This window comes from Gorilla gorilla, chromosome 14 (assembly GCF_029281585.2).
Source record: "Gorilla gorilla gorilla isolate KB3781 chromosome 14, NHGRI_mGorGor1-v2.1_pri, whole genome shotgun sequence".
Lineage (NCBI taxonomy): Eukaryota > Metazoa > Chordata > Mammalia > Primates > Hominidae > Gorilla > Gorilla gorilla.
The window spans coordinates 91870702-91896237 of NC_073238.2; the positions used below are offsets into that span (position 1 = coordinate 91870702).

A 25536-nucleotide genomic window follows, 5' to 3' on the forward strand; every position below is an offset into this window, starting at 1 on the left:
ATCTCAACATTGTGTTTCTTGAAAAATGACAATATAAAAAAAAAAAAAACTACTCAAGACTTGTCATCAGGGACTTAGCTAAACACTTTTAGTCTTTAATTCTACTTTAAATCTTTCTCTTTCTGAAAGTACAAAAAATATGAAGCAGTAGTGACCCAAGGTGGAAAGATGGAACACAAGCAATCAGGTAAAATCATTATTTTTCAATTTCTTTCCTTTTTTTTTTTTTTTTTTTTTTGAGACAGGGTCTCACTCTGCTGCCCAGGCTTGAGGGCAGTGGCATGATTATGGCTCACTGCAGCCTCAACCTCCCGGGCTCAAGTGATCCTCCCACCCCAGCCTCCAGAGTAGCTGGGATTACAGGGGTGCGCCACTGCACTCAGCTAATATTTGTATTTTTCGTAGAGATGGGGTTTTGCCATATTGCCTAGGCTGGCCTTGAACTCCTGTGCTCAAGTCATCCAACTGCCTCAGCCTCTCAAAGAGCTGAGATTACAGGCGTGAGCCACTGTGGCCAGTCTTTTTCAATTTCTTTAGTGTCATTCATCAGTGATTGATCTAGTAAACCCCTGAAGGTATGGACCCATCATACTATGACAATGGTAAATCCTGATACACAACCCACTAATCAGGATAAATACTAAAAGGGTGATACTTACATCATCAACCAACACCTCTAATTCATATTCATGAATTCCACCTCCTCCATAGACAGAGAAACCAACCACAACTATTCCAGGTTTGTCTACTGAAAAACAGATTGCATCAGGGGACCCGTTCCCAGTGTTCCAACTTCTGCCCTGACTTGTTTTTGTAAATCGGTTAGCACTAGCTTTTACAGAGTGAAGAGAATTAAGTCCATCAACCTGTGAACAATAAAAGCAATTGCATCAGTAGTTGGTACACCTTTAACAAAACCACCCAAAGGTTTCTAAGAAGTCTAATAAAATAACCTTTATTTAATAAGTGGATATAAACATTCCTAAAGGTATGTTCTACTGAGAGATTAACTCACAATAAAACCAGATTTTATCATTCTAAATTCACAAATCAATGTCACTTGACAGTATTTTCTTCCTTTAGCCATATGAAACTATACTTTCCACTTAATTTGTAATGTCAGAAGTACAAGCTTGTCTTATCAGTCATAATGTATGAATAAATCATCAGACTTTGAAAAGAGATGCTAAAAATTTCATCGAAATTCTATAGATCAACAGTTTTCAAACTATGCAACACAGAGCTCTAGAAATTCTGCAGAGATAGGTGTGCAAGGAAGAGGTAAATTTATGGTTCCCCTCTTCAACCAGACTATGTCCTCTCTCCTCTCACCTGTGAATTTGCAAGTAAGACTTCATTTGAAGAAAATGGTCTGTACCCTAAGATTGAATACTACGAATATATACAGTGATATTTTTGTAACAGCATTCAGTATTTGAATACGTACACACACACATGTGCAACTATACTAATTATAGACTTTCACTAGAGAGAATTAGAGAACTTACTTTGGGTTGAAATCGCTCTTTTTATTTACAAAGCCTACTTCTAATCTAAGTTGGCTACAGAATTTTGGGAGACTAAATAGATAAAAAAATGGAAGTTTATGATTCTAACAAAAATTGCAAACTTCTCTGAGAAAGAAATATTCATCTCTAAGCCAGGACCTGCGGGAACTCCCAAAGTTGTATACCAGGCACCCTGTAACTTTTGGTATTCCTTTTCATTGGAAAGGTAAGTTTAAAGGGGAGAACTCTTTAGTAAACTTTGGAAGGGGATCTATACATTACAGACTTTCCTGCATCCTGCAGAGTATACTACCAAAGGAAGGTATTATGGACTAAATGAGTAAATGTAAAAAGTTAAAAAATTTCTGACAAGGGCTTCAATCGTCTCTGAGGCCAAACTCAAAGTTAACCAAGAAACTTAGAAAGTGCTTCCCAGGATGAGAGACTAAAATTAGCTCAAGTGTATGCGATGAACCACATGTATGTGAATTTCTTACATATGAATTTCATACAATGAAATTCTAAAGGCTAAACTGTCACAATTAATCAATAATGTGTATATATTGGATGGGTTAATTCAGAATAGGTGTTAAAATAAATTTAAAAAAAAAAGCAAAGATTAGGAATTATAAAAGTAAAATAGAGAAAAGAAGTTCCTTGACAAGAACTTGGGAGCTAGGGCCACTGAATATATGCTGATTATTAAACATTCATTTGAATGATGTAAGATATTTCATATTAGGACATGATTTTCCAAACCAATCTACTGTCTGTTTTTTAGGAGGAAAAAACAGAAACATTCCCCAAATTCAGTCAAAACATTCAGTTAAGTTATAAGAAAGAGTAAGGCAGTGAAATGGAATAAAATAATGTTACTTTACAAAATGTAAAGGCACTTTCAAAGTGATTTTCTCAAATATAATATTTGATACTTTGAAAACTGTGTGATAATGTATAACTAAGTACAACAAAGTGAATGCATTTAATGCCACTGAACTGTACACACAAAAATGATTAGAATGGCAAATTTTATATTATGTATATTTTACTATAATTTCAAAAAACCTGTGATAGAGGTGAAATAAAAATTATTATTCCAATTTTAAGTATGTATTTCTCTAGGGTCAGTTGAGTGGGCAGAGCTGAAGTCTAAACCTCATTACCTTTCCCACACTATGTGTGCACTATGAGTAGGGCCTGACTTCAGCAACGTTACCCATCTTCCAGCAGTGAGAACTATCTTTGCTTTTCACGGGGCATGGTGGTGGGCTTGTGCAATGGGGCAGATGACAACCTGCTCTATGAGGAAAATGTATACTTTATATTCCTGTGGATGCTGGGTAAACTGGTGAGAGAGAAGTAACAAATCAGAGAAAGTAGGAGGTAGAGAGAAAGGCAAAAAAGAAAAACAGTGCATTGGGGTTGCTAATCCAATCTGAAATTAGCTTCCACAAAGCCAAAATAGTTGAAAAAAGAAACTGTGTAAAAAACTTACACATGTGCTTTTTATCCAGTGTCAAAATATAATGTATTACCTCAGATCCCAGGGCTGACGCTGTCAGTTCACTGACAATGCTGGCCAGTAATCCACAGGTGTTAGAGACGAGGTGGGAGGAAAAGAGTTCATTTTCTCTCCTCAGGCTGTTTCTGACTGGTAGCACAACAATGACCAGCATTTTCTCCAGAACTTCACGGAAGCTTGTCATCCCTGAGATATTCTCTTCACTCTGCGATACATAAGAAAAAGTTCTAAGGTATTGTTTTATTTTCCTTCATAGGAGTACTCAATTTGAAAACCTTGTCTTTCTGATACTCTTAAAATTCAGACTTGAATCAGGGTCAATTTCTACAAATCCTTCTGGTTATATGTGGAGCCACTTTTCACTTAGAAGTTCTTTTTTGAATTATCTGTCTCTGTGTATCAAAGTACCATACATTTACAAAATATTTTTATTAGCTTTGAGTCCTATTTTATTCTCTTATTTAACTTTCAATTTACAATTCTATATGACAGACAGAAAACTTCTTTCCATTTAAAAAGCTTTTTTGGCTGGGCATGGTGTCAGCAATACCAGCACTTTGGGAGGCTGAGATGGGAGGATCACTTGAGGCCAGGAGTTTGAGACCAGCTTGGGCAACATAGTAAGACCTTGTCTCTACAAAATGTTTTTTTAAAAAGTTAGCTGGGTGTGGTGGTATGTGCCTACAGCCCCAGCTACTTGGAAGGCTGAGGTGGGAAGATCGTTTGAGTCCAGGAGGTTGAGGTTGCAGTAAACTGCGATGGCACAACTGCACTGTAGACTGGGTGAAAGAATGAGCTCGTCTTAAAAAACAAAAATAAAAAGCTTTTTCTATAGGACAAGATCTTAATCTGAGATAATAAATTCTAGTATATTTAGCTGCAATGCAACTCTAGTCTGTGTAAATCAATTTTTTAACAAAATTCTTTTTGTACACACATATAATTCCTATGTAGTTTTATAATTTCTCCTGTATTTGTTTTCCTAAGTGGAGATAAGAAAATTCCAACCCCTACCGGTAGAAAAATTTCAAGAAGTCACAGAGTCTCAATAAAGGAAAAATACTTTATTTTTCAGAAAAAAGGGAAAAGATGATTAATTTAGCTGATTTCCAGCATGAAAATGATTTATGTGAATGTTTCCTATACCTATTATTTACAGTGCTTATTTTAATATACCAAAGTGTTATTAAGTAGATATTTTAAAAATCCTTTATTTTCTTATTGTTCTATCTTAGAAATCTAAAATATTATATTAGAATGTAAAGTATCTGCAACTTACCTTCAAATGGTTCAGGAAAAACAAATATGTAGGTATTCATTGTATAACTCAAATTTTTTTAAAGGTGAGTGATTAAACCGTTAGAGCAAAAAAACTTCATTTTATAGGTAAATATGAACATTTTTCAAAAATATTAAAAATAATCATTTTGTAAATATACTTAAAAATAGAGAAGAATAAGCACCAAGCTAAACACGCTTAGCTTGGTGTGTTTACAGTTTTATTGCCTCTGTATAAAAGAGGCAATAAATAAAACCATTTAGAGTTTTAGTGCCTCTGTATAAAAGATTTCAGAGACAGACCTACCTGGCTGAGTTTTTCCATATGTGCCACCAAAAGGGGAAAACGATGAACTAGCGTTGAGTCGTTCTCTGTACTAACTTGTTTAACAATTGATCGTAGTAATACTTCTCCATCATAAGCAATAGGGAAGATGGAAGTCAGCTTAACAGACGTGTGACACAGAGCTGACATAACAGCTGCAAGGAGTCGGCTACTTGATGTCTTGAAGTTTGCTTCTTGGATATCCTTTTAAAAACAAAAATATGGCCCCCCAACCAAAAAATATAGCATCAGTATAATCTAAGTTTCTGAATATATAAAAGGTAAACCATCTTTTAAATTATGCCAAAATTTTCTGTCACTCGGTCATTTAAATTGTCTTGTTATAGAATAATACTACATCTATATATTAAAAAACAATTGTTTAAGTTTCTATTCAACGAAGATGAAAAATTAAGTCTGGTCAAGAAAAATCAGGCTCCTGTCCTCCAGTAAATGAGCATTTTTATATTTTCATATCCTCACAATCACAGTACTCTCTAGCACTGTTTCAAAGGGAGATGCCAAAAAGGCCCCAATTAGAATGTATCTAAGGTATTTTCAATAAGGACTGAGACTATTTTTCTCAAATAATAAATGATGCAAATTATAAATCTGTGCTATTACAAGCACATTTCGCTAAGGTCACAAAATTACATTATCACATTCCATAATTTACCAAGAAAAATTAGTAGCATACTTATAAAATTTTATAACAAAGCATTAAAGCCAACACAGGATATCCTAATTCACAAAATTGTGTACATATTACCTAGTCCTTCAAACATCTGTGTTACAAAGTTAAGCATAAAAGCAGAGTAACATTCCATATGTTAAACCAACATTTGCTAAATCTAGCCTGTTCTGTAGCAAAGAAGAAAAGAACCATATCAGACTGGGAAGGTTCAGAGTGAGAGAGTAACTAAGTTGTGCACTAGTCCAGGCAATAATCTTGCCCCTGGAAATTGAGTGGTAAAATATACTACTCTGCTACATGGATGCAAAGTTGCCTGGGATGCATTAGTGATGACAATGATTTTTTCACAAAGGAGGGCGGGGAGGCCTAGGACTTCCAGTGCACTGCTGAATATAAGTGGTGAGTGTAGATACCACGTGTCTTGTTTCCAAACTTAGGGGCATATTCGGATTTCACCAGTAAGTGGGATGTTGTTAGTGAAGATTTTTTTTGTAAATATCTTTTTATCAGATTTAGGAGTTTCCTTATATCCTACTTTCCTGAGAGGTTTTCATCATTGAGTAACTGCTAGTTTCATCAACCACTGTTCCTGTAGCTATATTGAGGAAATCATCAATTTGCCTTCTTTTTTCAGTTAACATGGTAAATTACATCGATTTTCAATTATTTAACTAAGCATTTCTAAGATAAATCCCACTTGGTTATGATATATTGTTTACATATTCAATTTGGTTTGATAATATTTTTAAGAGCATCTATGTTTCTGAGTGATATTCATCTGTAATTTTTCCTTGTAGTATCTTAGTTAGGTTTTGGTATAGGATAAAGCTAAACTCATAAAATTAGTTGGGAAGTGTTGCCTCCTATATTTTCCAAAAGACTTTGTAAAAGGTTGACATTATTTCTTTCTTAAATGTTTAACAGAATTCATAAATGACAATATTCGGACTTGAAATTTTCTTTGTGGGAAAGTTTTTGATAATTTTTAAATGGATATGAGGCAATTCAGATTTTTCTATTTCTTAATGTGTTAGTTTTGATAAAATCATATTTTTAAAGGAATTTGTCAACTTCCTCTACGGCTGAAAAATTCACCAGTATTAAGTTGTTTATAGTGATGTTCCCTATTTCTTTCTTTTTTTTTTTTTTTTTTTTTGAGATGGAGTATCACTCTGTCACCCAGGCTGGAGTGCAGTGGCACAATCTTGCCTCAATGCAACCTTCACCTCCCGCCTTCAAGCAATTCTCGTGCCTCAGCCTCCCGAGTAGCTGAGAATACAGTTGTGCACCACCATGCCTGGCTAATTTTTGTATTTTTGGTAGAGACTGAGTTTTGCCATGTTGGTCAGGCTGGTCTCGAACTCCTGACCTCAAGTGATCCACCCACCTCAGCCTCCCAAAGTGCTGGGATTACAGGCATGAGCCACCGTGCCCGGCGAACCCCTATTTCACTTTTGATTATGGTATTTCATGTTTTTTCTTTCTCTCTTCTCTCCCAATCAGGTTTGCTAGGAGTTTACCGACTTTTTTTCTTCAAAAAACCAACTTTTAGCTGTGTTAATTTTCTCTACTTTCTATTTCATTGATTTCTGCTCTTATCTTTATTATTTCCTTCCTTCCTTCTAACTTTGGGTTAGATTTGCTTTTCCTTCTAGATTCTTAAAGTAGCAGCTTAGGTCACTGATTTTAAACCTTTCTTCTTCATATAAGCATTTAAGGGTATAAAGATCTCTTTTAAGCAATGCTTTAGCTAAATCCCACAAATTCTGATATTATGTTTTTATCTTTCTATGTGAAACATTTTAAAATTTCCTTTATAACTTCTTCTTTGATCAACTGCTTACTTAGAAGTGCTGTCATTTTCCAAATGTTTGGTGCTTTTTCTTGATATCCTTTGCTACTGATTTTTACTGTAATTCTACTGTGGTCTGAAAATATATTCTTTCACATTTTAATCTTTTGAAATTTATTAAGACATTTTATGGTCTAGCATATGATCTACCTTAGTGAACGGTCCCAAATATTTCTTTTAAAAATCATGTGTACTTGAAAAGAATATGTATTTTGCAGTTTCATATCCTGTTTTGTAAATGTCAGATCAAGGTGGTTGACAGTACTGTTCAAATCTGCATCGCTGAGTTTTTTGGCCTAGTTCCTCTATTAATTACTGAAAGAGGCGTGTTAAAGTCCCCAGCTGTCAATGTGAATCTATTTCTCCCTGTAGTTCTGTCAGTGTTTTGCCTCAGGTGTTGTGAAACTCTGTGACTCGGTGCATAAAGGTTTACAAAGGTTGTGGCTTCCTCATGAATGAATGAACAATGCTAGTATGCCTGTTCTCTCAGCTCTCTCTCCTTCCTGTTCTCACAGATGAGGGTGGCGGGGGCCTCCTGGTGCTATCCCTGCTCTCCCCTGGTCACTATGGTTCTTTTCCTCTCTCCCTCTCTCAGAATCACTCACTCCAATTCAAAAACCAATCAGCAACTGCACAATGTGCCTACCAATTTTGTAACTAAAAGATGAAGCAGATTTAAAAAATTTTAAACTTTGCTTATATAAGTCATGTACACCAAATGATTTCCTAATTTATCTTTTATACAAGTTAAGAAGATATGGCAACTGCAATTTATTTTCTTGAAGAGTATTAAGCAATATATCAGATTTTCAACTAACATTTTACAAACTTAAATTACCTGATCCAAACAATTCAGCAGATCACAAAGGCAAGCCCACTGTAAGGCAGGAGTTGGGTAGAAAGAATGAAAGCAGGCAGTGAAAGTATTATGACATTCCTGAAGGACAGCTTCTAGAAGACTCAAGGGTTGACTGAGATATCCTTGAGGATCATTATCCAATTTCACCATGCAGTGATCAACTCCTTCTGATAAAATTTTTCTTAACAAAGTTCTGGTTTTTCCAATACACTCTGCTAATTTGCTAGTTTCTTCTACAACTGCTTTTCCTGTAGCTTTGAGGGGGAAAAAGCAGATTGGTAATTAAGCAAAATATTAAATATGCATGAAAACAATCAATATAATTCAGTAATTCCCTATACAGCTAAGTATCACAAGTACTAATATCTTAGAAATGAAACAACTTAGAGATTAAGTGTAGTCCCAATTTTTAATCTAAATGGAAGGGGGAATAAAAACCTAGTTTCAGCATTTAAGTCCAAATTGCTTGTTCAAAATATTTCTATTTGACAGAATTTGTTTAAAATTAAACTTTATTAGATTATTTAACTTTGGCCCACTATTACTTTTTGTATCAGAATGACATGTAATCTATTTTACTCTTTATAAGCAAATACATAAGCATCATAGCAAGCTGACTTTCTCCCCTCACTTTAGAAGCAGCTTAAATGCAGCTGGGGGGCATAAACTCTCAGTTATCTCAAAGTAAATCTTCTCAATGTCTCTAATATTTTCTCCCTACAGTCATTTAAAAAAAATGCATCATACCTGACACTGGGTAAATTTCACAGGTATAGACACGCAATAACCTCAGACAACAGGTACCCACAAAGCGCAGTCTCTCTAAATCTAGGAGTGTAGCTGTGAACTGGAATCCTTTTAATCCTCTAAGTTCTTCAACTCCTAAGACTAAGGTGGTCCAGCTCCAGTGAAGAATACTCAACAATGACTCAAAACATTCCTAATCCAGAATATGAAAAAACAGACAACAATTAATTCAAATGATACCATAAACTGAATCAAATGGAAAGGCAATGGTAGACAACTTCAAAACTTTCTCTTGAATTTTTTTACTGAGTTTTTTAATTGAATTTTTTTACTGAGCCCAAGACACTTTTATAGTTCATTTATTAAATTACCCTTAACAGTAACTTTGAAGTTTGTTACAAAAAAGGTAAAGTAGTTAAGCATTTCTAAAAACAACATTCTTCAATATTTACCTATTTAAAAATAAATTTTTCAGTGTTCCTGCTACCCAGCTATCTAGCTTATCATATAAACAAGGGAAAAATGAGAAGCACTTATAAAACAATGCATGTTTACTTGAAAGAAAAATAAAGCTTTTTACAGTCACTGTAGTAAAAAATAAAATAGAGTTTTAGTGTTAGATATCAGTAACAGTATCAAATAACTTATTTTATGTCTATATATTAAAATTTGCAATACAAACTACAGTCAATTTTTGATAAATACATTAATAGAAGATAAAAATTGACTAGAAAATACTAAAAAATTCCTATTTTGATTATTTAAAATTCTAGCATATGAGTTTAAGATGGTAGATTTTCTTTGCAGTTCTAGTCTTCTGGTTTTATCATGGTTAAATGATGACAGATACCACCTGAATCTCAAAGCAGAGCACTTACTGCACCATTCCCACCAAATCCCAGAGCTCCTGAAAACAAGTTTATAGATTCAATTTTTTTTTTTTTTTTTTTTTGAGATAGAGTCTTCCTCTATCACCCAGACTGGAATGCAATGGTGTGATCATGTGTCACTGCAATCTCAACCTCCTGGACTCAAGCTATCCTCTCACCACCTCAGCCTCCCAAGCAGCTGGGACTACAAGTGCGCACCACCATACCCAGCTAATTTTTAAGTTTTTTTAGATGGGGGTTTCACTATATTGCCCCGGCTGGTCTCGAACTCCTGAGCTCCAGCAATCCTCCTGCCTCGGCCTCCAAAAGTGCTGGGATTATAGGCGTGAGCCAATGTGCTAAGCCCTATAGTTTACCTTTTAAAGAAATGACTGAATAAGTTTTGTATATAAAGTCTACAATTACCTAATGGCCACAAAACCACTTAAACATAAATACAAAGGGGTTACCAAGCACAGAAAAGTGAGATCACTAAAGAAAGCATAACAGAGTCAAAGATCCTTATTTGAATCAAAAGATACCAAACTCACCTTAATACTAATAGGATGCAAAGTTACCAAGAAACCAAAGTTCTCATAGTCTTTTATTCAAAGCACAAGCTCTACAAACTGCCATGGCTCTTTTGGAAGGTCAACTTTGAGAGGATATATCAAAATTTAAATGGGCATATTTCCAGTAGAAGTATGCACATAAGTACACAAGTATTTAAAGATGCATGTGTATAGATGCTCATGAAGCAAGATGAAATAATAAAAAATGAGAATCAAAGTGGTTCTTTGATAGATATCAGATTGAATAAATTAGAATAATGGTACGCAAATGGAGAAGACTGACAGAGCCAAATGTACTGGCAGGGAAGGATGTCCATGATATATAATACGAAATTTTCTAAAAAAGATGAAAACTGTGAGTATCATAAGAAACAAGCAAGCATGTTGTAGAGCATCCTGTATTTGATATGTACTAATAAGTTTTTTTGCATATAAAAATGGTCTGGGAAGGCCGGGTGCGGTGGCTCACACCTGTAATCCCAGCACTTTGGGAGGCCGAGGTGGGTGGGTCATGAGGTCAGGGGTTCGAGACCAGCCTGTTCGAGGTCAGGGGTTCGAGACCACCACCACCATGGTGAAACCCCGTCTCTACTAAAAATACAAAAATTAGCTGGGTGTGGTGGCAGGCGCCTGTAATCCCAGCTACTCAGGAGGCTGAGGCAGGAGAATTGCTTGAACTCAGGAGGCGGAGGTTGCAGTGAGCCGAGATCGCGCCACTGCACTCCAGCCTGGGTGACAGAGCGAGACTCTGCCTCAAAAAAAAAAAAAAAAAAGGTCTGGGAAGATACACACCAAAATGTAAATAGTAGGTATATATGGTGATCATGAGAATGGCGGAAAAATCTTTCATATACTTTTAGCATACTTTTATCTCATTCCTACCAGGAATATATATTCACTTGGTGGGTTGAAAAATAAATTTAAAAGGGAAAGAAACATTCTTCCTATGCATTTTACTAATATGAAAGACTACTAGCTATATTAATAAATCACATTCAGATGGTGCCTTACAGTTCCAAAAACATCTTATACCCCTTATCTCATTAGAAATTTAAAATGCTATCATGTAATTTACTTAGGTAACATACATAAGAATCCTCAATTAATACATGAGAGATCAAGACCTTAATTTATACTTTCATTTATTTACATCATGTTGACTTTCCATTCTGCACTGTTAACCTCAATGGCACTGTGCTTCTTCATGTGTACAATGGGGATGGCAAGTGGTTCAACAAACTTCCTAGTTAGATATGCAACTCTTCCACCTAGTTCCTCAAGTAGTAATAACGCTTTTTTGGGCCAACACCATCCTTAACTTTTCCTTCATTTTCTAATTCATTCAGCATATGCATTCATATATGATTTATTAGAAAAGCAAATTGTTATTTGTTTCAAAAACAGCAAGGCCAATTCATCTGGTCATGTTAAAATCATAGGCCAACACCTCCATTTTTCTATGATTTAAAGTATACTTTATCTGTGGTCTAGAATATAAATGTGAATACAAAACCAAATCTGAGTTTATAAATCTAGGCTAAGATAAACTTACAAGAGCAGCTAAACTCTAAACATCAAAATGTATCTGAGGACTGAAGAGAAAAGCTGAAATTTTTTAAAACATGGCTTACCACTGAGACAGTTCTTGCAAAAGACCTCTTTAAAATGTGTACAGGTTCACTGGTTTGCTGTTTGCCTTTTGAAGCACTGCCATCACTGGTTGGAAGTCTAAAGGCAGTAGACACATATAAAATTATGTTAGAAAGTCCAATGTCATTTTTTCTTTTTAAAGTATATTATACATTTTTGAATGGGAAAATAAATTATATATTTAATTTTTTTTTGCCAGGTAAAAATGTCAATACAGGGCTTTTTTGAAACATTTTTCCAAGCTAAACAAAGTTTTTAGCATATGGGCACTTCCTTTAAATCCTACCTTCGCAAGACTGAGTAGTAGAGGCTTTTTCCTCTTATTAGAGAACATATATAATGTATATAACATATAACTTATATTCTCTAGTAATGCTACTATTAATGCTGTTATTTAAAAGTTATTCAACCAGTGAGTACCTGGGAGTAGTCCAATGCAACACGTTATGTTTGTAGAGCTACATATTACAAACAGTAACTATAACAGATTGCACAGTGCATAAAAACCAAACAAACGAAAAACCCTTTCGGGGAAAAATAAGGTTTGTAACCACTAAGTGATTACCAGAAAGAAAGACAGGGAGATAGAATCACTGTTCTAGACCATTTCCTTTGATTTTTTACTGCTTAACAAATGACAACATTTTTCAGTAACGGTTTATATCCATTTGAATTCTTTATTCTAAAAGTATTGCAGTAGTCTAGAAATAAGTAAGGTAAACACAGGCATATGCCTTTATACATGCTTAAATTATTGTAAGTTAAAATTTTTAAATAATGTTAAAAATATAGTAAATATTATATGAGCAAGTTATTATTTGGTATTTTAGCTAAAGGTGAAAATTTACCAACAGTAGGGAATTTTCCAACTCATTTTATCAGTCTTATGAGACTACAATATATCAACCAGGCCTGCATCTATAGTCCTCCCCATCTTCCCTGCAATCTCACTTTTCCAAGACAAATTTTATTCTTTTATAACATTTGAAATTAGTAAGAAAATCAATGGATAGTTTTTTTTAAAGTCAGTAAAATATTGTTATTGGTATAATACAGATAATCTGAGTAATCAGGCAAAGTTTAAAATTAAGCCTGTGTGGAAAATGTTTAAAAATACACAAAATATTAGCTGTTTTTGTTAAATATATTTATAGTTCTACCAGCATATTATAATTTGCTGAATGCTTCAAATAATTTCTCCCTATTATGCCACATTTTGTAATGATTCTACTTCATTATAGCAAAATAATAAACCATACTAATTCAGTATAAACATGCTAAATACCTGTATAATAACTGAGGTATCTGACCCGCATTAACATCTGTACCATTATTTGATTTCTTTGAACTCTTGAACTGGAAAACAACCCTAAGAAGAGAAAACAATGATACCAAAAACAACAGATTATTACAGGAAATAAGAAATTTAAGAAACATGTTTTCAAATCTTATGTCAATGAAAATGATTCACTCTTTTACATAAAGAAAAGCAAAAAGGTATTTTCTAGATTTTCATTCTAGCTCTGAATGGGTTAGTCAGTAAAATGAAAGAACTGAACGTGATTAGGACTCCTAAATGAGTAGCTGTCCTGTCCCTCCTAGCTCTCCAACTCAGCTTTAACCACAGCAGTAAACTTCTAAAATTTCTACTTACAAGTAAGTAGTATAATATCTGCTTGACTAGCTGCATGATAAGCTTCAGCCTCAGTGTGCCATGACATTCCAAGTCTGAATGAACTGTCTATGAAAATCATACAGTCCAGGGTCAAAGTAGTCACTTAGTTCTAAATACATTCTTAAGTTGATGCACACAACAACAGATGTGATTTTTCTACAGTAGTCTCCTTGAATATTCAGCAACAGGAATTTCACCTCACAAATAAGTCTATTTCTTTTTTTGGTCAGCTTTGTTATGAATTGACCTGCACTGGAATATATACTGTTATATAACTTCAACTGATTTCAAATAGTTTATGCTCAGGAGTAATCAAGAATAAACTGAATTTATCTTACAAATGATAGTCCTTTAGAATACATAAATCATAGTAATAGAATATTGAAATGTTGGATTTAGAGTCAACAGGTTACAGGTCTGACCTTGGTTTTAACCACATGACTCTCAGGAAATAGCAAATAATTTCACCTTTTTATTTCTCTAGTCCCTGGAGTATAAAATGGGGCTAATAACTGCTTCACAAAGCTATTGAGGGCATCAAATCAGATAAAATATAAGAATATGAACTGAAAAGTACTCTATATATGAAAGTTATTTTAAAACAGCAAAATTTTCCCTATATTTTATTAAAATAACACACATTGCTGAAGCTTTGAAATTTTAAACTGTTTTCTCATGCACTATCAAATTTAATATCACATATCTACTTCTTTTTTATGGTTCCAAACTCCTCATTTTCCTTGTCACCTTCCTCTATATAATTTCTAATTTGGTAATCAAGCTCATAAACAATGTAATACCCAGAAATATATACAAATACCATCTGACAGGAGCAAAGTACAGTGGTCTTATTATCTCCTTGTTCTGTCTAGACCTCAATTTGGCATGTTACATGAATTTAATTTTTAGCAGTTATATTATGCTCTAGTCTTCCTAAGCTTTTGAATCCTGCTGAAAGTCCTCTGAATTTTCAAAACAATATTCCTCTAACAAAAATAAGAATTGCTTAAGTAACACTTGGGCATTTACTCACCCATCATCTGTGGTAATAGATGCCTGTCCATGAGATCCACAGTCACTGCTGGGTCCTGACACTCGGGCCCATGCCACATACCACCACCCAGCTTGCAGGAGAACAGGCTCATCAAACATCATTGCATATTTTTCTCTGAGAAAAAATTAGTGAGTCAAAGACAATATTTTCTTACTTCTCTGTCACATATATGTATTTTTTCAAAATCCCTTGTGAACCAAAACATGAAACTAACTGTATTATAAAATTCTTATCAAACAACATTAAAAACACTCTAAGAAGTCTGGACAAGAACGCAAGCAAATACAGTTATTTGTGTTATGGTGATAGAATTACATTTCTTCCTCCTCTTCTTGAATTCTACAATATCCTTAAATGTTACAAAACTTTCATATTAAAATAAGATAGAATGTTTTAAACTGATATTAAAAAACATTCAAATTTTGCTGGAAAATAAAAATCTGAACTTTAGTTTTAAAGCTCATTCATTCAGCTAAATAGTTTTGAGAGGCAGCATATTAAGAAAATGGCCCTGGAGTCAGGCAGCCTGGGTTCAAGGCCCAGCTCTGTGATCTGCTAGCAGGGCAACGCAGGGCAAGTTACTCTATCCTCTCAGTACCTTAGCTTCTTCACCTGAAAACTCTGGTGAAAATAATATCTTGCTCATAGAGTTGTCCTTTAGAATGAATTAAGTCAGATAGGTGTTTGGAGTCTGTCACATAATATCTATACAAACATTATTAATTTAGAAGAAGAAAAAAGACAATAAATAAGGGCATCTTCTAAAGGATATAAACAAGTTACAAAGTACTAGGTAACAGAGTGGAAGGAATGTTTATTGGTTGTAGCTGGAATTGAAAGAAGAATAAAGGGCATTTAAAGAAGCAGGAGAATGTCATGGAAAAATCTGTAGAGGTATGGAAGTACAAAAGAGGTCAGGAAATGACAAGGTGTTCATTATTAATTTCATTAATGCATTAAGACAGCTATAGAAGAGTAGTGGTAGAAAGTTAAAAAAGATGCTGGATGTTATGGAAAGCCTTTAATGCTCCCAATGCCTTAGGAGTCTGGGCTTTGTATATAAGCTAATGAAGAAATCCTAGATGATTCTCTATAAATGAAACTGTGCTTTATATTTTCGACTCAAACTCATATGGTCAAAAACAAATGGCAGCCAGGCACAGTGGCTCATTCCTGTAATCCCAGCACTTTCAGAGGCCAAGGCAGGAGGATCACTTGAGGTCAGGAGTTCGAGGCCAGCCTGGCCAGCATGGTAAAACCCCATCTCTACTAAAAATACAAACATTAGCCGGGCCTGGTGGCATGCGACTGTAGTCCCAACTACTCAGGAGGCTGAGGCATGAGAATCGCTTAAACCCGGGAGGCAGAGGTTGCAGTGAGTTGAGATCACACCACTGCACTCCAGCCTAGGTGATGAAGTGAGACTCTGTCTCAAAAATAAAAATAAATAAATGAATAAATAAATAAATAAATAAATACAGCAAATGACAATGGCACCTTAAGGCTTTGCTGAAAAGTAATCAATTAGCTTTCTTAAAATTTTTCCTAATATTCATTTGTATAAAACACTAAAGGTTACTAAAAAAATTTGCGATATTAGTTAATGCCTAAGAAATAGTCAAAATTTTCTTTAGATTTACTCTTTTGTTTTCAAAAGTATTTATATCTTGTACAAGCAAAGTCAGTATCTTACGATCATCCTTGTTTCTGAAAATATACATTTTCACTAGCAAAAAAACCTACAAGGTTTTCCTAACATAGTTATTGTTGGGAAACATAGCACACTATTAACTACTATGAAGCTCAGTTTATAATTTTTCTTATCATAATATTCCCTGCTTCAAACCAGGGAACACTGATCATAACAATATTGAGATAATTCTTAGGATTACATAGAGAGGACTGATAAAGTGTAAGTATCCTCTTACTTAATGAACCTTCATAAATATACTAATTTTTATAAACTCCCAAAAGGTTTCAGTAAAGCTAGTCACCTCCCCAAGTGTGTTATTATCAAATATATTCTAGCAGCATGATGTCAGAGTATATGGGTAATCTGAATTATGGTCAAATATGACCACTTGACACTAATTATTCATTACCTGTAATGCTAGGAGTAATAAACAACTGTATTATTACTAGAACACCAGCATACTAGGTATTCCGTAAGAGATGCATGAAAGTAAAGGTATATAAAATATATGCATATTTCCATTTTTATCTTCAATATTGAAACAGTTGACTTAACTTATGAAATAAATTTATGAAGTATATTAGTTTTAATTCAGCATTTTTGAAAGCAATACTTATATTGCTTAATATATAATTTAATTTCTCAAGCATCTGATATTCATAGCAGATTTAAAACTTCCTTTTAAAGTATGTTTATTCATTTATAATAAGTTTTTAATATAAAGTATGCAAGAATTACAATGAATAATGCACAAATTATTTACCTAGCAGCACAGTCATAAGCCAATACATCAGTCTCTGCAAGAAGGTCACCATCAGTTTCATGATCTCCTCCATCAGGACCCAATTCAAACAGCTAAGGAAAGGAGAAAGACAATCATTTATATAAATCAGCTATACATATCTGATGAACAATGTGTTCATAATTTTGTGCATGATCAATGTATGCTGGACCATACCAAATGTAAAAAATCAGAGTACCTGCTTTTTTAACATTACTATGTGAAATACACAAACATATGTATTTAAATTAGGAAACAAAGTTTTATGGTCTACATTAATCTCTTGTTTTCCTAATTTATATATTCATCTATTTACATCAAATGCTGTAAATAGTTCTGTACAAGTTTTGTACCTAATATGTGCATCTGAAAAAGGGGAGAGAACTCAAACAAAAAATTTTAACTAAGTGAGTCTCTCATTAAGTGAGAGTCTACCTCATTCTAAATGAGGTAGAATGTTGCTTCATCACTTACTAGCTGTGAGATCCTGGGACCTAGTTTCCTCATCCATAAAAGGTGGGTGGATACTAACAGTTCCCATCTCACAGTACTTTTAAAAATTAAGTGAATACTGTAGAATTCTTAAAAAAACAAACAGTAAAAAATGGTAGAGAAATATTAGCTACAGAGAGAGAAGAGCAACATAAGAATCCTTAAAAACAATAGGTAACAAAATATAGTTCGAAGTAATATGGCATGAGAAAAAGATAGATGAAAAGCATGAAACAAATGGCTCTCAAAAAAGAGGGGAAGATCCTCTGGGTAAGAAAAAAACAGAAAAGATATCCAATACAAAAAGGTTATGAAATTAAGTGAAAATAAGAATTATGAGGAATAGGTCTTTTTAAAAAATGTCTTTTTTTTTTTAAGAAAAAAAACCTTTTTCCTCTGGATAATTATGGAAGGTGAATTGCAAGAGAGGCAGATAAAGATTAAAATGCATTAAAATTTACTGGACAAGTACTGTGCTAGGTGTCTAAATTTTTAAATTATATGCTAATGACTTAGAAATCTTTCTCCAGCTCAGCTCTTATTCTCAACAGTCATTGGATTCCCTTTGTCCTACTAGTTCTATACCTTCTTCCTGCCTTCTCTGTTCTGGTTAATGGTCTTTCATTCACCTAATCTCTCAGATAAAAAGTCTGAAATAGGCCGGGCCTGGTGGCTCACACCTGTAATCCTAGCACTTTGGGAGGCTGAGGCAGGCAGATCATATGAGGTCACGAGTTTGACACCAGCCTGGTCAACATGGTGAAACCCCGTCTCTACTAAAAATACAAAAATTAGCTGGGCGTGGTGGCACATGCCTGTAGTCCCAGCTACTCGGGAAGCTGAGGCAGAAGAATTGCTTGAACCCAGGAGGCAGAGGCTGCAGAGAGCCAAGATGGCATCACTGCACTCCAGTGTGGGTTACCAAAGAGACTCTTAAAAAAAATAGTCTGAAATAATCCTTTTTCCATATTTCTCTGCCATTACTGTATCTGTTTTCTTACTGGTACCAAAGCTTGTCAATTCAACCATATTCCCTATTGCTGGCTGGAATATTTCAACAACTAATTAGTCTTATCTCCATTCTCTCCTTCTTCTAACCCATTTTCCACAAAGTTCAGGATTTTTGTATTTGTTTCATGACCCTTAGTACCCTTATAAAAATATCTTATCAGAATACTTTCTTAATCTAAAATTATTCCTTGGTTTCTCATCTCCTCCACAGCATGATATGAAGGTTCTTAATAATTTGTCCCCAACCTGACTCCTGTATTTACATTCAACCAATATTTTTGAACACATACTGTATGCCAAGCACAGTTCTAGAAATTAGGCATAAAGGGGCAAACAATACAAACAAAGAATTGGGGGCTATTGGGAGTAAGTCTATGGTTGGGAATCGAATTTACAGTTTTAAATAGGCTTACCAGGGAATGAAGCTCTGAAGGTGATGGGGACGTGGGCTATGTAAGTGCTGAAGTGAAGAGAGCTGTAGTTAAGAGGAAACAGCAAGTGAAGAGGTACTGAGATTTGACTGTGCCTGGAATGTCTGAGCAACAATAAGCAGGCCAGTGTCACCGGATTAGAGTGAAACAACTAGTAGAACAAAAGGTCAGAGAGGTGATGACAGCCAGTTCTGATGGGGACTTTGTAGGTCCTTCTAAGGCTTTTGGTTCTCATTCTCACATAGGAAGACACTACAGGATTCTGAAGAGACAATGACGCAATCTGTTGTACATTTTAAGAGAATCACTGCCACACTCAGAACAGAACAAATGGGGTGAGGACAGACATAGAACACAAGTTGGGAGGCTACTGTAATAATACAGATGAGAATGGCTGTGGCATGACCCAACCTGATAGCAGTGGCAGTTTTCAGAAGTGGTTAGATTCGGGATTTATTTCGAAAGTGGAACCGACAATATTTGCTGCCGAAGTGGATGTGTGTAAAAGAAAGAGTAGAATCAAGGATGATTCCAAGATTTTTGGCCTGAGGAAACAGAAGAACGAAGTTAACTCCACGCTGAGTCAGTTAACTGGGATGGGGAAGAACATGAGGATAGCAGGTTTAGGCAGATCATCAGAAGCATAGTATTGAATACGTTACCTCCAAAATGCCTATCAGAGAGTCACGTGGAGACACAGCGTAGGCTGTTGTACATATTGGTTTAAAGGTCAGAGAAGAGGTTTATAAATTTAAAAGTCATCAGAGATAAATGTCCATGAGGCTGGACCACTATGAGGAAGAGAATACTTTTAAAAGATGTCGAAAACTGAGTTCTTGGCACTCCAACATTTAGAAGTCAGGAAGATGATGAGCAACCAGCAGGAGACTAAGAAGAGCAGTCAGTGGGACAAAAGAAAAATGAAATGTAGTGTCCTGGGGGACAAGAGAAGAAAGTATTTCAAAGAAGAGCTCAATTGGGTTAAATTCAGCTGACTGGTTAAGGAAGATGAGAGCTGAGGCTTGACTACTGAATTTAGCAATATGACAGTCATCAGTGTCCTTGACAAGAGCAACGTCAGTGGTGGGGGCAAAAATCTGACTGGAGTAGGTTCAAGTAGGAACGGTAAGAGAGAGAATGGAGACAGAAAGTATAGAAAGAATATGTACAGAGACTATCTAGGTGGCTAGTCCAAGACAAATACCTTTGCCTAGGGTGGTGGTAGAAGAGTCTTTTTTGTGGAGAAGAAAGAGATATAGGAGGCCTATCAAGAAAAATGTCTAGATTTCTGGCCTATGTATCAAGCATATGGTGGATGGTACTAATCATGAGAGAGAGAGATCAGTGGAAGAGCATGAATTCAGTTGAGATATTATGACTGATAACTGATGTGCCTTTAACATATTTACATGAAAATGCATCAAAGAAGTCTGAGTTGGAGATACAAATTTGGGGATTATGGTATGCTGATGGCTATTAAAACTCTGGGCTCAAAAGAGAATGCATATAAGAATACGTGAAGAAAGAGGGCCTAGGGCTGGGTCTTTGAGGAACTCCTACATTCAGTGGCCAGGTAGAAGGGGATGAACCTACAAAGAGATAGAAGAAACAACTAGAGGTATGAAAACAAAACAAAACAAAAAAATAAAGAAGGGCTTAACAAATGTATACATTACAGAGAGGTGAAGGGAAGGAAAAAAAAAGACTGACTACTGTTGAAAGGCCTTAGCCCACTCACTGGATAATTGAATACAAAAGGCAAGATCATTTCCAGACGATAGGAGGAGTGAGGTAAAATTTGAGTTTGAAAAAGAAAAATAGGGCCAATATAAAAACAACATATATGGAAGGCCTCCATAATTCTATATACTACAGTGTTTGAAGATAAGGTCCACTACGTTGTTCACTATTCCAAAAAGAAAAAATCTCTTAGAGCAAGAAAAAAATATATCCTCCTGATGAGCTTATCAGACATTGTCAAGTACAACTACATAACACATTGAGGTTGCTTCTCTAACGTGAGGATGAATCAAGACATCCTAAAATAACCATTTTAAAGCAGTTGCACTGAAATGAGCCAAACTACTATTTTTCTTATTATCAAAATATATGTGCTACAAGAGTCCTTAATCATTATTCTATCACTATACTCCATATAACTATACGAGCTTTAAATTTTTACTTTATTCATTCTTACATTATCTGCTTTTTTAGCATATGTATTCCAACTATAACCAGAAATAAGCAAATATTTCTTTAAGTTTGTCAGTTCTGGTTGGGCCTCCATGGGGAATGTCCTTGGAAACCATCATTATGAAGAAGAGTGTTAACATATTGATATCATTTTTAGATATTATTGAGAGAACTAAGAAAATACCTCCTGAACAGATGACATTTAATCGAGATTTTTTTGTGAAGCCTGCTATTGAAATTCAGGCAGAAACTATAGTTTTCTCTCTCACTTTTAGAGCAAAATCAGGTAATTTGAGAAGCAGAACATTCAAGCTATTAGTGAATATTCAAAGAATGAACATATACTTTGTTTAGGATAATTTGTTGGCCCTTTTGGATATGAATAGGTGTGGTAACATATGACTCTCAATGATTTTTAGTTTGCCTACCAGATGGAATCCTCCCCTAACACTATCTCTCACTCATCCCTGGTCTCCACTCCTGGGGTGAAGATGTCTGTTTACATACTACATCAAAATGTCCCTAAACAGTTGTGCCTTCTCTGTCATTAAAATGGCTATAAGAAAGTAGCCACATAAAAAGGCACTGGTATTGCTAGGCTACCAGAAGTTCCATAGAAAGGACTGAGATATAGCCTTTCTTCAGTCGTAAATCGTTGAAAATAATTTTCCTTTCATTTCTTCCCTTCTTACAGAATTTTGATTTTTTTAATGAGTTATTAATTTAGTATTACTGTAGGGGGGGAGGAGGCAAGATGGCCGAATAGGAACAGCTTCGGTCTACAGCTCCCAGCGTGAGCAACGCAGAAGACGGGTGATTTCTGCATTTCCATCTGAGGTACCGGGTTCATCTCACTAGGGAGTGCCAGACAGTGGGCGCAGGTCAGTGGGTGTGCACACCGTGCGCGAGCTGAAGCAGGGCGAGGCATTGCCTCACTCGGGAAGTGCAAGGGGTCAGGGAGTTCCCTTTCCTAGTCAAAGAAAGGGGTGACAGACGGCACCTGGAAAATCGGGTCACTCCCACCCGAATACTGGGCTTTTCCGAAGGGCTTAAAAAATGGCACACCAGGAGATTATATCCCACACATGACTCGGAGGGTCCAACGCCCATGGAGTCTCACTGATTGCTAGCACAGCAGTCTGAAATCAAACTGCAAGGTGGCAGCGAGGCTGGGGGAGGGGCGCCCGCCATTGCCCAGGCTTGCTTAGGTAAACAAAGCAGCTGGGAAGCTCGAACTGGGTGGAGCCCACCACAGCTCAAGGAGGCCTGCCTACCTCTGTAGGCTCCACCTCTGGGGGCAGGGCACAGACAAACAAAAAGACAGCAGTAACCTCTGCAGACTTAAATGTCCCTGTCTGACAGCTTTGAAGAGAGCAGTGGTTCTCCCAGCACACAGCTGGAGATCTGAGAAAGGGCAGACTGCCTCCTCAGTCCCTGAGGGGTCCCTGACCCCTGACCCCCGAGCAGCCTAACTGGGAGGCACCCCCTAGCAGGGGCAGACTGATACCTCACACGGCCTGGTACTCCAGCAGTCCTGCAGCTGAGGGTCCTGTCTGTTAAAAGGAAAACTAACAAACAGAAAGGACATCCACACCAAAAACCCATCTGTACATCACCATCATCAAAGACCAAAAGTCAATAAAGCCACAAAGATGGGGAAAAAACAGAGCAGAAAAACTGGAAACTCTAAAAAGCAGAGCTACTGTCATCCTCCAAAGGAACACAGTTCCTCACCAGCAACGGAACAAAGCTGGATGGAGAATGACTTTGACGAGCTGAGAGAAGAAGGCTTCAGATGATCAAATTACTCTGAGCTACGGGAGGACATTCAAACCAAAGGCAAAGAAGTTGAAAACTTTGAAAAAAATTTAGAAGAATGTATAACTAGAATAACCAATACAGAGAAGTGCTAAAAGGAGCTGACGGAGCTGAAAACCAATGCTCAAGAACTACGTGAAGAATGCAGAAGCCTCAGGAGCCGATACGATCAACTGGAAGAAAGGGTATCAGCGATGGAAGATGAAATGAATGAAATGAAGCGTGAAGGGAAGTTTAGAGAAAAAAGAATAAAAAGAAACAAACAAAGCCTCCAAGAAATATGGGACTATGTGAAAAGACCAAATCTACGTCTGATCGGTGTACCTGAAAGGGACGGGGAGAATGGAACCAAGTTGGAAAACACTCTGCAGGATATTATCCAGGAGAACTTCCCCAATCTAGCAAGGCAGGCCAACATTCAGATTCAGGAAATACAGAGAACACCACAAAGATACTCCTTGAGAAGAGCAACTCCAAGGCACATAATTGTCAGATTTACCAAAGTAGAAATGAAGGAAAAAATGTTAAGGGCAGCCAGAGAGAAAGGTCGGGTTACCCTCAAAGGGAAGCCCATCAGACTAACAGCGGATCTCTCGGCAGAAACTCTACAAGCCAGAAGAGAGTGGGGGCCAATATTCAACATTCTTAAAGAAAAGAATTTCCAACCCAGAATTTCATATCCAGCCAAACTAAGCTTCATAAGTGAAGGAGAAATAAAATACTTTACAGACAAGCAAATGCTGAGAGATTTTGTCACCACCAGGCCTGACCTAAAAGAGCTCCTGAAGGAAGCGCTAAACATGGAAAGGAACAACCGGTACCAGCCGCTGCAAAATCATGCCAAAATGTAAAGACCATCGAGACTAGGAAGAAACTGCATCAACTAACGAGCAAAATAACCAGCTAACATCATAACGACAGGATCAAATTCACACATAACAAGATTAACTTTAAATGTAAATGGACTAAATGCTCCAATTAAAAGACACAGACTGGCAAATTGGATAAAGAGTCAAGACCCATCACTGTGCTGTATTCAGGAAACCCATCTCATGTGCAGAGACACACATAGGCTCAAAATAAAAGGATGGAGGAAGATCTACCAAGCAAATGGAAAACAAAAAAAGGCAGGGGTTGCAATCCTACTCTCTGATAAAACAGACTTTAAACCAACAAAGATCAAAAGAGACAAAGAAGGCCATTACATAATGGTAAAGGGATCAATTCAACAAGAAAAGCTAACTATCCTAAATATAAATGCACCCAATACAGGAGCACCCAGATTCATAAAGCAAGTCCTGAGTGACCTACAAAGAGACTTAGACTCCCACACATTAATAATGGGAGACTTTAACACCCCACTGTCAACATCAGACAGATCAATGAGACAGAAAGTCAACAAGGATACCCAGGAAGTGAACTCAGCTCTGCACCAAGCAGACCTAATAGACATCTACAGAACTCTCCACCCCAAATCAACAGAATATACATTTTTTTCAGCACCACACCACATCTATTCCAAAATTGACCACATACTTGGAAGTAAAGCTCTCCTCAGCAAATGTAAAAGAACAGAAATTATAACAAACTATCTCTCAGACCACAGTGCAATCAAACTAGAACTCAGGATTAAGAATCTCACTCAAAACCACTCAACTACATGGAAACTGAACAACCTGCTCCTGAATGACTACTGGGTACATAATGAAATGAAGGCAGAAATAAAGATGTTCTTTGAAACCAACGAGAACAAAGACACAACATACCAGAATCTCTGGGACGCATTCAAAGCAGTGTGTAGAGGGAAATTTATAGCACTAAATGCCCACAAGAGGAAGCAGGAAAGATCCAAAATTGACACCCTAACACCATAATTAAAGGAACTAGAAAAGCAAGAGCAAACACATTCAAAAGCTAGCAGAAGGCAAGAAATAACTAAAATCAGAGCAGAACTGAAGGAAATAGAGACACAAAAAACTCTTCAAAAAATTAATGAATCCAGGAGCTGGTTTTTTGAAAGGATCAACAAAATTGATAGACTGCTAAAAAGACTAATAAAGAAAAAAAGAGAGAAGAATCAAATAGATGCAATAAAAAATGATAAAGGGGATATCACCACCGATCCCACAGAAATACAAACTACCATCAGAGAATACTACAAAATCCTCTACGCAAATAAACTAGAAAATCTAGAAGAAATGGATAAATTCCTCGACACATACACTCTCCCAAGACTAAACCAGGAAGAAGTTGAATCTCTGAATAGACCAATAACAGGATCTGAAATTGTGGCAATAATCAATAGCTTACCAACCAAAAAGAGTCCAGGACCAGATGGATTCACAGCCGAATTCTACCAGAGATACAAGGAGGAACTGGTACCATTCCTTCTGAAACTATTCCACTCAATAGAAAAAGAGGGAATCCTCCCTAACTCATTTTATGAGGCCAGCATCATCCTGATACCAAAGCCAGGCAGAGACACAACCAAAAAAGAGAATTTTAGACCAAT

The 25536-nt window shown here is 36.1% G+C and overlaps 1 protein-coding gene across 20 annotated transcripts in view; it reads right to left on the reverse strand.

Moving 5' to 3' along the window:
- MYCBP2 (MYC binding protein 2) overlaps positions 1 to 25536 on the reverse strand; it is a 283201-nt gene that overhangs the window by 132610 nt on the left and 125055 nt on the right. For all 20 annotated transcript variants that reach the window (XM_055360105.2, XM_055360102.2, XM_055360098.2 and 17 more), the window contains 9 exons: positions 17062 to 17153; positions 14585 to 14719; positions 13162 to 13245; positions 11858 to 11954; positions 8786 to 8978; positions 8018 to 8292; positions 4616 to 4837; positions 3044 to 3235; positions 660 to 866 (listed from right to left, as the gene is read on the reverse strand). In XM_055360105.2, coding sequence (XP_055216080.2) covers positions 660 to 866; positions 3044 to 3235; positions 4616 to 4837; positions 8018 to 8292; positions 8786 to 8978; positions 11858 to 11954; positions 13162 to 13245; positions 14585 to 14719; positions 17062 to 17153 — 1497 coding nt within the window. The remainder of the gene's footprint in view (positions 1 to 659; positions 867 to 3043; positions 3236 to 4615; positions 4838 to 8017; positions 8293 to 8785; positions 8979 to 11857; positions 11955 to 13161; positions 13246 to 14584; positions 14720 to 17061; positions 17154 to 25536) is intronic.